Here is an 18,134-nt window from a genome sequence, read left to right as displayed (position 1 = left end):
AATATATTCATTTAAAAGTACAAATATATATAATTTATAGGTATCTATATAAATATAGAAATATATATATTATATATACATATTTAAGCTTAAATAATGCTTTGAAATACAAATTTAAAAACAATAAAACGTTTGTATTCTCAGAAAAAAAGAAAATATAATTTTTTACCATTGTGTAGTGAAAAGACTAAGCATAAACTTGTGCATTCACAAAATTATGTCCCGTATGTATGTGTTTATTAAGAATACATAATTAACGATATTGAAAATATAAATTCATATCTATATATTTGATAAAAATACATATTACTTATTCATTTAATTGAGATATCAACTTAATTTTTTTATATTTCTCATTATTGCTTAATATCTTAGGAATCGCTATTAGAAGTATGATTGTTAATATAATAATAATCACGCTAAAAAATATTAAATATATATATATATCATCTAAGTTTGTGAGACCAGGTATTTTCTTTATAAGTTCACAAACTTGCTTAATTGGTTTTACATCTAAAATATTGTCCACTGATTCTAGTCCTTTTATTATCGGTATTCCTATTCCTAACACGAAAAAAAGAAAAAACGTAGTAACTCCAAATCCGTAACTTCTAAATTTTATTTTTTTTAAAGCCATGTTACAAATTCTCCTATTCTTTTCCAATAAATCATCATAATGTTTTTTTTTGATCAATTTTTTTTCAAAATGAAAATGTTTCCCATCAAACATCCCATTATTATAATCCATAATTTCTGTATAGTATTGTGCCTTATTTAACGAACTTCGAATAGATTGTCTGTTTTTTTTTTTGGATCCTTTTTCGTAATTAGATATATCTTTATTTTTGCAATCTCTATTGTTTGGTATATCATCTCTTAGTTCTGTATAATATGAATTCTTATGTTGTTTGTATTTAGCTAGTAAACGATAACTTCGTGCACCTATCTTTTTACTAATGCTATAGTTTTCATTCGAGAGTTTGTTAAACGTGATCTAAAAAAAAAAAATATAAATTTAAATATTTATTATTTAATATAATAAAAAATATTATATCATGTTAAAAAATAAGTATTTATAAAAATAAAACACTAAGAATATAAACTATACAAATATCCTTAAATAATAATATTATACTATATCATCGTTAAAATGAGATATCCAAGTTAAAAAAATAAACGCAAAAATTTTAATAAATGAGCTTGGCTTAATTTTTTGTTCCATGTTATAAATCAATAATATATTAATATACTCAAAAAAAAAAAAAAAATCAATAATAATAAAATATACTTCTAATGACAAAGGATGCTATATTTGTTTTAAAATATATTTTTTTTAATTGTTTTGTAAGCATTTAATAAAATATATATAACTGTATTGTTTTTTCATTACATATACAAAAAAAAATATTTTTAAAATTATATTATATAATTTTTATCTTAATTTTACTTAAAAAAGTAGTATCTTCCATTAAAAATAATAATATGTACTTATTTATAACTATTCAAAATTATAATTTAATTATTTAATGTAGTACACTAATTAAATGTTTATTTTATTAATCCTTTTTATAATAAACTAAGGGGAAATATATGTGATTTCTTATATGGAAATACTGAATTAATATACAATATAGAATATATAGAATATATATATAACACATTGTTATATATATTCAATCCATACTTTCTAATTTTGAGAATATTATCCTATTAATAGTTCAATTCAATAAACATTATATTTTGGAAAAACTTATAACTTATAAAATAATATAAATAATTTTAATAATATAATAGTAATAAATGAAGAATTCAACATATTTCGTTAAGTTAATTATAACATATTATATAGTTACTACGTAATTACATATAATTTTTTATAGACTATAATATATTTAAAAAATTGCATTAATTTGTTGTTATATAATATATGAGGAAATATATAATTTAAGGTTAAATAAAAGCTAATTTTTTACTTTTGTAGAATAATTTTTGAAAACAGCAATTTTTAATTAAGTTTTATTTATACCATTATTCTAAATGAAAATTAGTCATGTTCATTTACTTAATTTTTATTATAATTTTTTTTTTAATTATATATATTTGAAAGAAACATTCATATAGTAAAAAAAAAAACAAAAAACAAAATTAGCGTAGTAGAATTATTTCACATATATACATATGAATATATATTATTTTCATATAAGAATATATTTAATAAAATATAATTATATTGAATACAAACAAAAAATATATATATATATATATATAGGTATATATATTTTTATTAAATTCATATTAGAAATGTTCTTATTCTTTCCCTGCAGAACTGTTCGTATGTGTCAGATTTATCTTCTTTAGTTCATAAGTATACATTTACGCAGAAAATAAAATGCAAGAGTTTTTTAACTTACTAAACAATACATAAAATGAGAATGTAATATGTAAATCATATACTAATATTACATTATAATTGTCTATATGTTCTATGTGATAGAAAATTTAAGAAATGAAAACTACTAGCAAATCTGTTGTGTGGGCATATTTATGCGTTATATATTTTTAATTAAACATTGTAAGAATAAAAAATAGAGCAATTCATGGTACATACTTTATTAAAACTTTTCCGACAAATAAAAACAATGTTTCGGATTTATAAATAATGAGTAATTTTTTTTTTAAATTTTATTATATATAATAATTTATAATTATTAATATGGAGAAATTAGTAACTGTTAACATAAAATATATATATTTTTATACCTTATTAAAATAATATTAATTCTTTACTCTATATATTTATGGGCATAACCATAGAAATTATATATAAATAAAATTATGTTCATTATCATCTGGCTGTAGAATATATATATTTATTTTGATTTCCCGTAATTATAGTTTATCCTCTTACAGAAATATATATATATTTAAAATTTTACTATAAAGGAAATGAAAAGTTAAGAATATATATATATCTATAAAAATATTATTAGATCTAATTCATATATGTATTGTTTTGATTATGTAAAAAATAAAAAAAATTATATAGTTTATTTGTAAATTTTCGATTTCATAAGTATGTAGCTAATTTAATATAAATTGTGTAAATATTACTATTAAGGTAAACAGTAATATAATGTATATTATAAACATCTCATTTAGTTGTAAATATATAGAACACATAATTTCTTAAATAGTTACAAATAATAAATATTTAATGAAGCTATTTTTCATTGTATATTTATAAATTTGAATTTATATCATTCGTAAAAAGATTAAAGTACAGTATAGATATTGTTACAACAATATTATATGAACTATATACCACAAAGCATATTTTACAAAATTAATAATAAATTTTTCCTTAAATAAATGTATATGTAAATATCAATATAATAAAATACATTCGATTCCTTTCATTAAATATTAAACCAGCCAGAATTATTGCTTATTTAAAATTAATACAACATTTTCTATATAAGCTGAAAAAATCATAATTTTATACAAAAATAATACGAAAAACAAAAAAAGCAATTTTTATATCAAATAGAAATTATTATATTTAAAGAAAATTAAATAAACAATGCTGTTATATATTTATTCCAATACATATACAAACATTTTTCATCAAAAATTTAATAAAATTCAAAAATATATATTTGGAACAACAATATTTAATTAAACTAAAATAATGCAATAAATATGGTACACAATTAAATATTTCAAATTAAAAAATAATTAAAAGCATATATTTTTACTTATGTTTATAAAAATAACTATATATATGTAACTCCATTTTTTAGATATAAGCAATTATGTATATGTCTATCAAGGATATCACTAATATTACATATGTTACTTCATAATAATTACTTATTTGTAGAAAGAATTATATTACTTATATTTATTTCACCTCTTTTTGAATTTAATTTTTTCATATTTTTTAACTTTTTTATGGTAGTAAACAAGCGCTAATATAAATACTACACATAATATAAGAAAAGGTAGGAAATATATTAGAATACCACAAAAACGGCCTAACAATTCAGCTTTATTGATACTTCCAGCAGCTCTTTCACTCGTTGTCCATAATTGAGACTTCCAAAACCAATCTAATTTTTTGATCTCATTAAAAATATTCATAAACCATTGAGCCTTCGAAACTTCTAATGGATCCCAGGACGCCAGTGATATCGGCAAACTCTTTTCAATTGAAATACCCAATGAAAAATCTACTATAACCAATATTAACAACAAACAGAATAGTAATGCAGGTGTAGCAATTCGTAATCCGTATTTTTTACTTATTACTTTTTTGTAAGTCTTGTTACTGATTGTGCTGTTCTTTTTAAGAAAATCTATGAAATCAAGTTCTTTGAATATTTTTTTTTCAATAGACGAACATTTTTTTGCAAATACACAAGAATTATTTTTTATGTTTTGTTTGTGGCATGCAGAACTCCTTGACAAACTTCCATTTAATTGTTTACTTCTTCCATTTAACATCTTTTCATTATTAGATATATAATTTGTTTTATTCATTCCTTTGCTTGTTACTTCTTTTAAACATACAATACGTGGGTCCATATCTTTTTTACATTTTTCCAGTAATCGATAAGATCTTGTATTTGATTTTCCAAAAATAATGTTAGTTCCATGAAAATATTTGTTAATTGTACTCTAAAAAAATAAAGTATATATTCATTTTTTAAAAAACTAATTAATCTCATTATAAAAAATTCTATTAATATATATAAAACACTGAAAATATGAATAACATGAATATACTTTAGTAATATTTTCATACTGTGAGATTGTTAAAATTGTATATCGAACTTAAAAGGATAAAATAAGCAATATCAATGAATAAGATTGACTTTATATTTTGTCTCATGATATAAATATTTTATATTATAATATATTAAGGAAAATAGTAACAATAATATAATATACATCTAATGATACAGGAAAATATAATATTCATTTGTTCTTTTTTTTTTTGGTTATTTTTTATTTTTCTGTAAATATAAAATTTATATAACTATAACGCATTTTACAATATAGAAATAGAAAAATATCCTTAAGAAAGTATTGTATATTTTTTAATTTAATGTTATTTAAGAATAAATCTAGCATAATTTAAAATAAAAAAATTTGGATTTCTTAATAAATATTTGAAAATAAATAATTTAATTATTTAATGTGGTGCACTAATTAAGCAGTTTTTTTATAAATACATTTCAGAATAATCTAAGAAAAGTATATGTGAGTTAATATTTTAAGGATATGTGGAGTTCATATACAATATAGAATGTATAGAATATATATATAATACATTAATTCATGTGTTGAAAAGAGATCTAATATAATAGATGTTTTTTCAATAAAAATTCAAAATTTATAAGCATCATTTATTAGTAGGACTTATTATTTTTGAAATAGTAATATTTATTATATTAATGCAAAAAAAATAATAATAGATGAAGAAAAACATATTATATACAATTTAATGTATTATATTAATCATAACACGTTCTTTATTTACTCCTTGAGATTATGTATCCTTCTATATTCATATATATATATATATCATATCATATGTATAGTATAATTTTTTAAAGATATATATAAAGTTAAATAAGTGCTGGATTTTTTTTTTTTTTTTATCTAATAATTTTTGAAAATTATAATTTTGAATAAAGTTTAATTTATGTCAGTATTACCAACTGAAAAATGTTTATACCCATCTACTTATTTTATTTTATTTTATTTTTTTAATTAATTATATATATTTTGAAGAAATATGAATATGGAAAAAAAAAAACACAAAAAAGAGAGATTATAGATATAAATAATATAAAAATCTTGCGTAAATTATCATTATTTTAAAAATATATCAAATGAAATAAATTTACAAATAAAATACAGGAAAAAGTACGTAAATAGCAAATGAGAAAGGATAACAGCATAATATACTGAAATTTGTGATTCAGTAATTTTAGAACGAATATATTATTTTTTATGTATTATTTTAAAAATACAAAGTGTTTGGAATTTATTTTAGAGATACGCCATAAAAAAACGATCTAAATATCTAAATATATAAATAAATAATATTTATTTAAAATACTTTTAACAAAAAAAAGTGTACTATTCCCCAATGTTTCTATTACTATGTATTATAAACCACAGAATAACAATTATAAAAATAATGCATATGCAAAATATTATTATAATAATCTCTAATAAAAATTTGTATTAAATTTTATAAAAAATTACTATAGTACAAGTAAAAACTTAAAAAAGAAAGAAAAAAACAGTTAAATTAATAAAACTATTGTTAAATTACAAAAAAAAAAAAAATAATAAATTAAACGAAAGTTAGCATTATTATATTTTTATTGTTTTGATATATTTATTATTTTTAACACAACAATTATGAGAACTAATATTTAGTTTCTTTTAGGATTTTGTGCAATTTTATAATCTCATTTTTTTTTCTCAGTTAATATTTACACATAATACAACTCATTTAGAAAATTTATAGTAATCCTTATATAGCTTACTAAAAAGAATAAGTAAAATGAGTTCATAATAAAACCTTGTTAAGTATTTACATATAGATAACCCTTTTAACTATTAGAAATATTCATTGTAAACATATTTATAAAGTATTGTTTTAAAAAATAAATCTATATTTATCTAAATTATGTATGTTTTACTTAAATTAAGAAATCATATAAAAATACTTTAATTTTTTAGTAATGCATTTAATTTTTTCATTTCTAATTATATATGCTACAAGTAAATTGTTTAGCTAAGTATATAAATATATGTATCAATAAATTTTACAAGCGTCTCATGTCTTTTTTATATTTAATAAATAATGTTATTATTATATAATACATATAAATAAATAAAGATAAATATAAAATAATATTGAATATCAATTTTAAAAACATTACTTCTTAATTAAAATAATTATATATTTCAATAACTAAAAAAATTGGAATGCTCATTCAGAAGTTCAATTTTTAGAGAAGGAAATGTATAGTTTACATGATTTCGTGTATAATTATCTAAAATATATATGTGCTTTTGTTTTCCTACAAAGAAATATTTGCTTGGGAATTTTTTTTTATATATATTTCTAATATATTTTATTTGTATTCCTATTCCTTAAAATTAACCATATTTAAAATAATTCATATAGTCTTTGAATGTATTGTTAAAGTTAACGTTTATAATATAATAATATTATATAATGATATATTTCACACAATGGCAATAATTCTTGTACGAATTGCAATATTTTTAAAAGAATTTTAATACTAACAAATAAATTATGATTAAATGCAATGTTGTATCATTCGTAAAATTTATTCATTATGTGTATAAGGCTTCTCATACTAAATAAATCCCATTTTCCTTAAAATTTTAACTGAGGCAATAAGAATTTCGAGAAAAATTCTTATCATGTTAATGAATATGAATTTATCTATTTATTCTTAATAATTACAATAAAATTTATCCCAATATTTTTCATATTTTTTATTGAGGAAAACTACATTATGTTCCAATTAGAAATATGAATCTTCTTGTACAACCTTATAATCCATTAGAACAAGAAATTATTGTTGTAAAAGTGTTGTTTTTACAAATATGTAATTTTTATAATAATGGTTTATTCTATTTGGACTTTGGTTTAATCTTGAATAGGAAAAAATAAAAATATATTGAAATATCTAGACGAACATAATGATCATTTTGCGCCAAAAGGTTCTGCAAATTATCATGAGAACTACCGTGATATCAAATATTATATATCATATCATACTGTACTTAATTATAATATATAAATGTTCAAAAAAAGATATCTATGTTAATAACAATCATAGTTGCGAATAAGTTAAATGAATTTTATTTTAAAAAAAACAAAAAATAAAAGTATTACTATAAATTGTTATTAATAAGTATATTGTATATACAATATATGTATAGGCACAATAATAGGATAACTATAAAAAGTTCATACATAAAGACCCACGTGATATATTTTAACAAACTAAAAAGGAATATACATATGAAATTAAAAGATAAATATCTTACTTAAAATTATAAGTAATAAAACAAAGAAAATATAAAAATACATTAATTTTTTTTATTGAAAAACGATTATCGATATAATTCTTCAGTAGTGACATAATTAGGATACACAATATTTATTATAGGTAACTCATTAATATAATATATATAAATAGACATTTACCAAGAAGAACAATTAAATAATTAAATATGAGCAATATGAACAATGTTTTTAAATGAAAAAAAATTATTATTACATTTGCTAAAAATTTGTAATAATAAGCGTATGTCATATATTATTGTGATATTACTACATATATAATAATTTTTATACAATTATAATTATATTATTAAAAATATGATATATTTTAGAGCTATAATTTTAAAAAATAACTATTGGAACCATGTAACTTTATATTAAGTAAATTATACATAGAACAATGATATGTATTTTAATAGGATTTAATAATATACATTAAACAGAAATAATATTACATATCTTACATTAAGATAATATGGATTAATATAACTTATTGTAATTTTAATGGCATGACCTATATATGTACGTTCATTGTATAGTGTGTTTCCATTTTGCATTTATATGTATATCTAAAGGTATATATGTAAAAGTAGCATCTATTTATCATAAAATAATTTTTTTTATTATATTTTAATAAATAATATTCTTTAAAATTACATTAATTCTGAGAATATATCAACAATTATAAATTCTTGTGTGAAATAATATGAATTATAAATTTAATTACATAAGTGAATTTTTATAATAATTTATATAACAATTAATACATATTAAATAAGACATAATTATGTTATCTAAAGTGAATAAAAAATGTTATATAGGAATGTTTTAATATATAATTTTCATCTGTATTTTGTTCTACTTTATATAGATATATATCAATTATATTAGTATATCTTATGTGAAAAATGTGTATGTTCAGCATATGTATTTTAATGATAAATATTATTTTTTAAATAAATACATAATATATTCATAGTACTACGAAGAAATATTCAATGGCTCATACGAAATGTTATTAATCTTGTATTAATTTTAATTAAATATTATAAATAAAGTGAATTAGAACCCGTTAACTTTCATAATATATTAGAACAAAAAAATTAATAATAAATTAATAAAAAAAATAAAAAGTTCATATATTTATAAAATAGTATAAAAAAAAAAAAAAAAGATAAATGTGATTATACAAATATCTGAAAACAATTGTCATGTAGTTCTAATATTCTTTCAAAATTTTGGAAAAATCATATTTTCTTTAATATTTCTATATATTAGTCTACCATTTTATGTTCTCTATGTATTATGTTTACCATATATGTAAATAACATATTAGAATACAACAATATAAATACATAATATCTTTAAAAATGATAAAATTTTATGAATAATCCCCCTGTATATAGTTATTAAACAATTTATTTTGAAAAGAAAAAGAATAGAATGTAAACAATTAAAATATAAAAAGAGAGTAATATACCACGAAAATATATAAAAATAAATTCAAATTTTAAAAATAAATCAAACCAATTATTCTTTAAGATAAAAGATTTATTAAACATATATATATAATTGCTTAATTTGTAATATGAAGTAATTTACAAAAATTAATTTTCAGTTAATATATATATATATTTTTTTTATTCTTTTTATTTCCTCACCATTTTCTATCCCTTATGTAGAAGTTTCCCAACATCCATTAAAATTAGTAATAATATATTTACATTATAACAGAATAACCTATAATGTTGGTAATATTTTTAATTTATTTTGTAGTTACATTTACAAGATCATATCGTAAAAAGTTATAATATAGTACCCCTTCTTCTTTATGTTGCATGCTAAATAAATATTTATTAATAGTGATAAATAGATATTTTAATTAATTATCAATTAAAGAAAAATACAAGAAAAAAAAAAAAATAAATAACATCTTTTTAATATATTTATTAGAATATATGTACTACTAACTACCAAAAAATAATTATGATATTAAAATATTTTTTGTATTATTTAATGTTATATATTATGCCACTTACATAGATTATAATATTATAATTTTTCCTAAAAATATTTATGCTTCATTTTAATTTTTTAAAACAACATAATATAATTAATTTTTATGTAAGAATATCTTTATGATTTTCAATATTTCAAAAAATTGACTGAAGTTATTTTCATTGATTAATATATCTTAATATGTATTCTAATAATTAAAACTCAGTTCAAGAAAAATCATATTCAAAAGTGGCAATATACATTACAATTAATATATATAAAAAATTATACTGTTTTAAATTATTCAACAGAATAATAAATGCTGCATATAATTAATTTTTGGGTAACTGTTATATATATATAATATTAAAAGTCATATGTAAATTTCAATGATATTCTTTCAAAAGCGTAGCAACAACTTATTATAATTTATATAATATTAATTTTTCTCTCTTATACATTATAGTATATATAGAAAACTACTAAAATAATAATAATAAAATTATAATGATTTATATCAAAAATAAATAACAAATATAACACAATAAAAAAGGAACGTACTAACATACTAATAACAATTTTGTTAATAGATTATTTATTTTCAAAAAAAAGAAAAGAATAAAAGGAATTAATTATATTAATCCAGATAGCATTACTTCTATATATGTGTCTGTTATAAGAAAAAAAAAGATATAATACATATATTGATAATAATTTTACATAGTTACTTTTATACCACTTATATGTAATTTTTTAATGTTAGTTATTTAACTTTTTCTTTATAAAGTTTGCATAAATTTTACGTAAAAATATATACTTAACAGTTATTTAAAATAAACATAATATTAGAATATATCTTCGGTTGTAATATATTTATGTTAAAAAAATATTAGAAACTCATAAAATTAATCCTAATATATTCACTTATTTTATGGTTCCCATATAAATGCCTAGTAGTTGATAGTTTTGTAATTTATCTTAACATTCATTAGTTTATAATTACTCTAGTGATAAATATAGATATATATATTTGTATTTTTTTTTTTGAGTTTGTTTTTTACAACGAAATAGAGTAATTATGTAGAGTCAATATGGATAATTGTTTTACCCGAGTAATATTTACTGTGTTTTTAATGTGCATATATTTATTGATAAATTATTTGCTAATGATACAAAAAGTGATAATAAAACACAAAAAATTAATGCTTAAATAATTCCTAATAATTTTTTCAAATACAGGACTACAGTGGATTAGGTTCTGGCGCAGGACAGTATCTTGTCAAGCCAAAATTTATACAGACTCGAAATCAAATTATATCTCGTCTTTCTTCTTTAGAGAAAGAGACGGATAAAGCAAAATTTAGGAATAAATGCTTAGATTTGGTTAATTTTCTAATTAAGAAAAAGGATGACCCTCCAGCTTTCACTGAACGAAAACGTTGGGTACCGGTCCTTAGGAATTATTTTAAACATAGATTTGACAAGATTACTCAACATGGAGGTTGTCCTATGATTTTTGAACAGAAAGAACGAGATATTTTAGAATTAAAATATAATGCATTAGATTTCTGTGAATTAAATAATACCTATGTGAAAAAACTAAGTAAATTCAAAAAAGGAGGTAATAAATATGATTGTAATAGTAACGCTGAGTGTAAAAAACATTGTACGGAATATAAGGATTGGTTTACAGGTAAGAAGGAACATTTCCAGAATACGAAAAATCTCATTAGTGAAAGTTGCATATTTAAAAGCTCATCATCACAATTTCCAAAAAGAGAATGCAATATACTAAATCCTAAAATATTTAATAAGCCTCCTCAATGCATAATATCTGAACCAGTTGTATCTAGTCACCTTCCACCTAAAGAAAATACATTAAGCTCACCAAATGTAGATCAAATTAAAACGGAAGTTTTTCCTGCACCTGAAGAGAAACATCCATCTGGCAAGACATCTGATAGTTCACCTGATAGTTCAACTGTTAATATACCTGATAGTTCCCTTGTTCATTCTCCAGAGGGTCCATCTTCAGATCAATCTCAACTTCAGACAACATCTGAAGACACTTCGATGGAAAATTTAGTTAATTTAGGTGTAGATGCACAGCATGAAGATTCTGAATTACCGAGAGTTCTTGCACATTCGGCATCTTCAGAGAAAACATTAAGCAGTTTTATAGTACAATCACCAGGTAGCCCAGAATTAGAAACAGGTAGTCATATTAAAACTATACCAACAGCTACTGACGTATCAATTCCTAAAACCCCTTCTTCTAATCCTGCAGACTCTGAAATCCAAGGTAATCTTAATAATGTTTTCTTTTATATTTTTGTAATAACTAAAAAAATTATTGCATATATATATAAAGTTAATGCAGGTCCAGTAGCAAATTCACATAACCCATATGTATCATCATTTTTAACAACATTTCTAATTATTATTGTATTTACTCTTTTTATTAAAGTAATATAAAATTAAGTATTAAAAATATTGTAAACATTAGATTGTTGTAATAAATTAATTTTTAATTATATTTCTTTTGTATTGTAGTACGCATTAATAGGGAAGTTTAAAAAAAAGAAAAATATAAGAAGACAAATTAAATTTCTCAGAATACTACTACCTTCACATTCTGGCAAGAAAGACAAGTTTTTATCATATGATCATTTAGATCAGCCAATATATGATGATGAGGAAATCATAAAAAAATTAAAAATATATGAACATAACACTATAAAAAATACAAATATGTTAAATAGAAAAAAAGAAAGATCCAAAACTATTATAGAAGTACATATGGAAGTACTCGAGGAATTCAGAAATGAAGAATGGGAATTGAACAAAGGAGAATTTCTAACAATATGTCTAGAAATATTCAAAAATGAGGAAGGTAGATCCTATCCTAATTTGATAAATGACTATCAAATAGAAAATATTCAATGCAGAAGTGATAATGAAGAAACAAATATTCTGTGGAATAAATGGATAGAAAGGCATAGAAATCTTTCTGAAAAATTGAAAAAAGAACATTGGTTTAATAATTTGAAAAATAAATGGAAAAAAGAAAAATCTAAGGTAAAAAAAATGGAAGAATTAAAAAATAAATCTTCAAACGAAAATCAAAAAGTTTCATTTTTAGAAGGAGAAAAAGATATATGGAGACAGTGGATATCAAAAAAGGGTAAAATTGTAGAACACTATCTGGAACAGGACTGGTTTAAGGGATTAACAGATGAATTTGATAATATGTTAGATGAATATGAAAATGAAGAAACTAAAAATTGTGTGTCACTAATAAGTATAGAAGAAATGGAACATAACAAAAGTTGTGAAGAATTATATATATATATTAAAAAAAAATTATTATCAAAATTGTGTATACTTGTATTTATGACAATATTAGAAGAATGCAAAAATGAGCAAAATATAGAAAATTACGAATCATATTTAGACAGTTCAATAAATGAATGTAATTCAGGTGAATATTCAGATAGAAAATTTCACAATATAGAACATGTTGTTGATGGGGGAAACCATAGTTTGGAAAATAGTAAAAATACTGAAATTTTCGATTATAAGTTAGAAAACAATTTTACAGATGAAATAAAAAATTGGATAGTAGTAGATGATACACGTGTAAATTCTACATAAACTATGAATAAAGTAGACTAATACGATTAATTAATACAAAAGTACAACCTATAAAATGGTAAGGACACGGTCAAAATGTGTTATAACGGTATTACAACGAAATCATATTATTTCTATGAAACAGATATCTTAAAATTTTTAATACATTAGGGGAACAAAAAAAAAAAAAAATGAATTCAAATTAATGAATAATATAAAATAGGGGAAATCATGAAACATGAAGAATGAATTGCAGTTATTTAAAAAATGACACAAAAGATAAATATAACCAGGAAAAGGAATAATAAGATATATGTATTATTGGTATTTGATTATGATTATGCAGTTGATAAAATATTAAATAGTGAAAAATTCAATTTATACAAAACTTTTCATGTTTTATCACACGAAATTAATTCCTACATTTAAGAAAAGCAACTAATAATCATAACATAGAAACAATAATGCAAATGTAATCCTTATTTTATCATTTTTTATATTATATTATTTTTTCGATATATAAAAAATTATATTTTGTTTATGTATTACTTATTATTTTAAAGGATAAAATAATATTTCTTATATATATATATATACACCTATTATTTAGTGTAAAAAAAGTTTTCACAAAATAAAACTTTCATAAAATATGAATTAAATAACTATATAATACTTTAGTAATAATACCTACATTATTTGTTCATTTATATATTTGTTTATTCGTTCATTCAGTCATTTTATTATCTGTTTATTTATTTATTATTTTATTTTTTTTTTTTTATATCTTAATTAGTAAATTTTAAACTTCTTTGAACTTGTTTATTTATTTTTTGTTCCTAAAATCTATATTTTTTTTTAAATATAAAATACAGTATTAGTTGTGTTTAATATATCCCATTAAATAAATGTATAATCGTTGTGGATAAGTTCAATATTTCTTATTAAATTAAAAAGAGTGCACTAAATGTTTTATGCACGCATTTATTTCTTAGTTTTGATATAACATATTTTTTAAATATTAAAAGCATTTTACACTAATGAATGAATAATAACCATATTGAAAAATAATATAATATACCTTAATTTATTATTAAAACAAAATATAATGCTTAAATTATCCAATTTCAGAATATTAATTTATTAATTTTCACTTAGTACATAAAATTGGCTATGTATGAACAACTTTATATAATGTCATTCAGTTATATATTATTATATTGCGATATTTAGTGGACATTATGAGTTAATAACAACGTATAATAATTTTAAATATTCTTTGAATTGGCTTTTCATTAATAAATCGTGCGCTCTAATATTTAACTTATGTAAACTTCTTAAATAACTAGTATATAAATAAAATATATGATTATCTTTTTATCAAATATAGGTATAATGCATGCGAAGAAATGTGAACCTATCTAATATTTTTTAAAAAGTATTTTGTATAAATTATTATCTAAGAAATAACTTGAATACAAATAAGTATTTTATTTTAATAGCTAACATAATAAAATTTGTAATAAAATAAATTTAACACAGAATGCTCTTAATAAATTTTTTTACACTATTGTTTTCCATATTTTAAATTAATATATATATATATATAATATTCGTACATATGATAATATGTTAATGATACATAATAATTCCTAATATTAAAATATATATAAATTTATCTATGTATACTTTTTGTCATAATTCTTATTAGAAATATTTTCACTCTCACTATTCAGAATTTTCCATGGATGCTAATTTCATTTTTTCTAGGTCCTAAGTATGCCTTTACAACGGAAAATAAATATTCATGAATTTTTTCTTTGACTAAACAATATTTTATAAAGTACTAGTAAATGCAATAACGAAAAAATATAATAATAATTCTTTATAATTTTCACCTGAATCTATATAAATTCAAGTTTAAGAAATGAAAATTACCCGAAAAACCGCTGCATGGGGGATCTTAAATATTACATCTATCTGGATATTGTAAAAAATAGAATAACTTTTTAATATACTTTGTTAAAATTTACATAACTAATAAAGACGACATTATATATTCATAAATTATATATAAGTAACTAATTATTTTCTCTTAATTTTATTTTATTTAATAAATTATCCTTTTTAATTTGAATAAATTAATAATTATCCTAATAAATTATACATATTTTTATGCATCCTTATATAATATTAAGTCCCTACATTGTATATTTATAAACATAAAAAGTAGGAAGTGCACATGAAACATATCTGCACATTATTATATAAATGTAGAAAATTTATAAGTATTTGCATCACTATTTGTAATAATTTATCTTTTTACAGATATATACACATATTTAATATTTTACTGCAGTGAAAAAAAATAAAATAAAATGAATTTATATATGTTATCCGTCATTTTGTAACTACTTTTAATTCACTAATTCAGTATTTTAATAAAGCAAAAAATTAAAAAAATGTTTAGCTGATTTATTTAAAAATCTTCAGTATGATATTTATTTAGTTCATTTTTGAAAAATTGAATTAACACCATAATTAAAAACAATAAGAATTAATAAATGTTTTCAAATTATCAGTTAATTCCAAACAAATAAAATTAATAACTCCTTAAAAACTTGTAAATAATAGATATAGAATAAGGATATTTGTTTATTATACATTAAATACTTCATATTTGTATTATTCAAAAAAAACTAAAAGTACATTAAAAAGTTTTCTACTATGAATATTTTTTACAACGTATTTCTAACAAGACATATTTCATGGAATAAATATTAATTTTTTTCTTTAGAAGATGAAATATATATATATATATTTGGATATGAATAAAACAAAATATATACATCTCTTTTCATCAAATACAAAACAACTCCCATTTATTCCTAATTTTAAACTTGTAATACCTTTTTTTAAATCGCATGAACAAATAACAATATTAAGCTAAAACAATAAAAAAAAAAAGAAAAAAAAGCAAACAATTTTCAGATTATATATAAATTATCATATTTTAATAAAATTATAGGAACTGGAATATTACATATTCACTTTAACACAATTAATACATTTTTCATGAATATCTATTTAGATACAAAATAAAATATATTATAAAGCATAATATTTAATGAAGACGCTAATATACTTTAAAATATACAATCAAAATATACTAAAATATTCGAATTCACGAAAAACTTACATGTTTTTTTAAATTTATGTAACGAAAATAGTCCAAGTTTATGTAGATACATTCACAAGACATAATAAATATTGGGTATATTTATTAAGTATATACATGTAAAGATATTTTAGATATTACTTCTTATTAAAAATTTCTCTGTAGAAAAAAAGTTATTCTTACAAATCATTTCATATATTCCTAAGCAAAATTTTTTATATTTTCCCTTATTTCTGAAAATCTTATGTATTCCTGGTACAAGCACAAAAAATAATATAAGGGTAGGTATAGAATATGATATTATATTAAAGAAAAATTCTGCTCCTATATATCCTACGCTCCTCACATATCCAACACCCCTTAAAGAATTTCTAGCACTATCATTTTCTGACCACCCTCCTACTACTTTTAATGTTAATGTTCGTATTACTACCAATATAACAATAAAAATCATAGTAGCTTTTATTACACATTTTTGTAATTTCCCTTTTCTTAAACCTATATTATTATTTTTCCTCATATTTCCCAAAAAATTAACATACTCTATTCTTGGTCCTTTTTTTTTTAAAATACGAATAATTTTCATCAGATATATCATAATTATAATCCATATCTTCTGCATCGAATTCCTCCTTCATTAATAGATTTCTATGTGACTGTTTGTTTTTACTTGAAGAACACTCTTCATTTTTAAATATATACTTCTTTTCATACTCTTCATCATTTAGTAAATCTTTTAACAGTACAATAATTGAATCCATATTATATTTATATCTTGTTAGTAATCGATAATTTCTTATATTTAAGTTACTACCAAGATAGAAATCTTCATCCAAAGATTTGTTAAGTGTTCTCTAAGGGGGGAAAAAAAAAAAAGTTAATATTTGTTATTTAATAGAATATAAAATTGAATAGTAAACAGCGGCATTAATAAGAATACAATACTAATAATATGAATAATTTAAATAATTCAAATATCCTTATATATTATAATTATACAGCTTCATCTTTTAAATAGCATGTCCAAGATAACAGAATAAACACAGCGATTTTAATAAAAAATTGTAACTTAATATTTCTTTCCATTACATAATTCATAAGTATACTAATATATATTAATTAGAGAAAAACTTAACCATATTACAGCGTATTTTTAATAATAAAGGGTACTATATTTTTTTTATTTTTTTTTATTATTTTATTTTC

General features: G+C 19.7%; 3 protein-coding genes and 1 pseudogene across 4 annotated transcripts; 1 reads left to right on the top strand and 3 right to left on the bottom strand.

Moving 5' to 3' along the window:
* Positions 1–310: 310 nt before the first annotated feature.
* On the bottom strand, positions 311–1,222 carry PmUG01_00064300 (fam-m protein; the record flags this gene model as incomplete). The annotated part of the gene is made up of 2 exons (XM_029005232.1): positions 311–994; positions 1,136–1,222. The coding sequence occupies 2 exons, from the start codon at positions 1,220–1,222 to the stop codon at positions 311–313; spliced, it is 771 nt and encodes a 256-aa protein (XP_028859139.1).
* A 2,684-nt stretch (positions 1,223–3,906) lies between these two features.
* On the bottom strand, positions 3,907–4,891 carry PmUG01_00064200 (fam-l protein; the record flags this gene model as incomplete). Its single annotated transcript, XM_029005221.1, has 2 exons — positions 3,907–4,677; positions 4,805–4,891. The coding sequence occupies 2 exons, from the start codon at positions 4,889–4,891 to the stop codon at positions 3,907–3,909; spliced, it is 858 nt and encodes a 285-aa protein (XP_028859138.1).
* Positions 4,892–11,211: 6,320 nt separating this feature from the next.
* PmUG01_00064100 (STP1 protein) lies at positions 11,212–13,774 on the top strand (the record flags this gene model as incomplete). The annotated part of the gene is made up of 3 exons (XM_029005210.1): positions 11,212–11,232; positions 11,360–12,422; positions 12,687–13,774. 3 exons carry the CDS (start codon positions 11,212–11,214, stop codon positions 13,772–13,774), a joined length of 2,172 nt encoding a protein of 723 aa, XP_028859137.1.
* Positions 13,775–17,058: 3,284 nt separating this feature from the next.
* PmUG01_00064000 lies at positions 17,059–18,026 on the bottom strand (annotated as a pseudogene). The gene is given in 3 exon segments: positions 17,059–17,556; positions 17,570–17,782; positions 17,928–18,026. Coding segments are annotated over 3 exon segments (810 nt in total).
* Positions 18,027–18,134: the final 108 nt, after the last annotated feature.

This window comes from Plasmodium malariae, assembly GCF_900090045.1.
Source record: "Plasmodium malariae genome assembly, contig: PmUG01_00_39, whole genome shotgun sequence".
NCBI lineage: Eukaryota > Apicomplexa > Aconoidasida > Haemosporida > Plasmodiidae > Plasmodium > Plasmodium malariae.
Note: the sequence above shows the minus strand (reverse complement) of the source record. Positions and strands in the feature narration are given on the sequence as shown.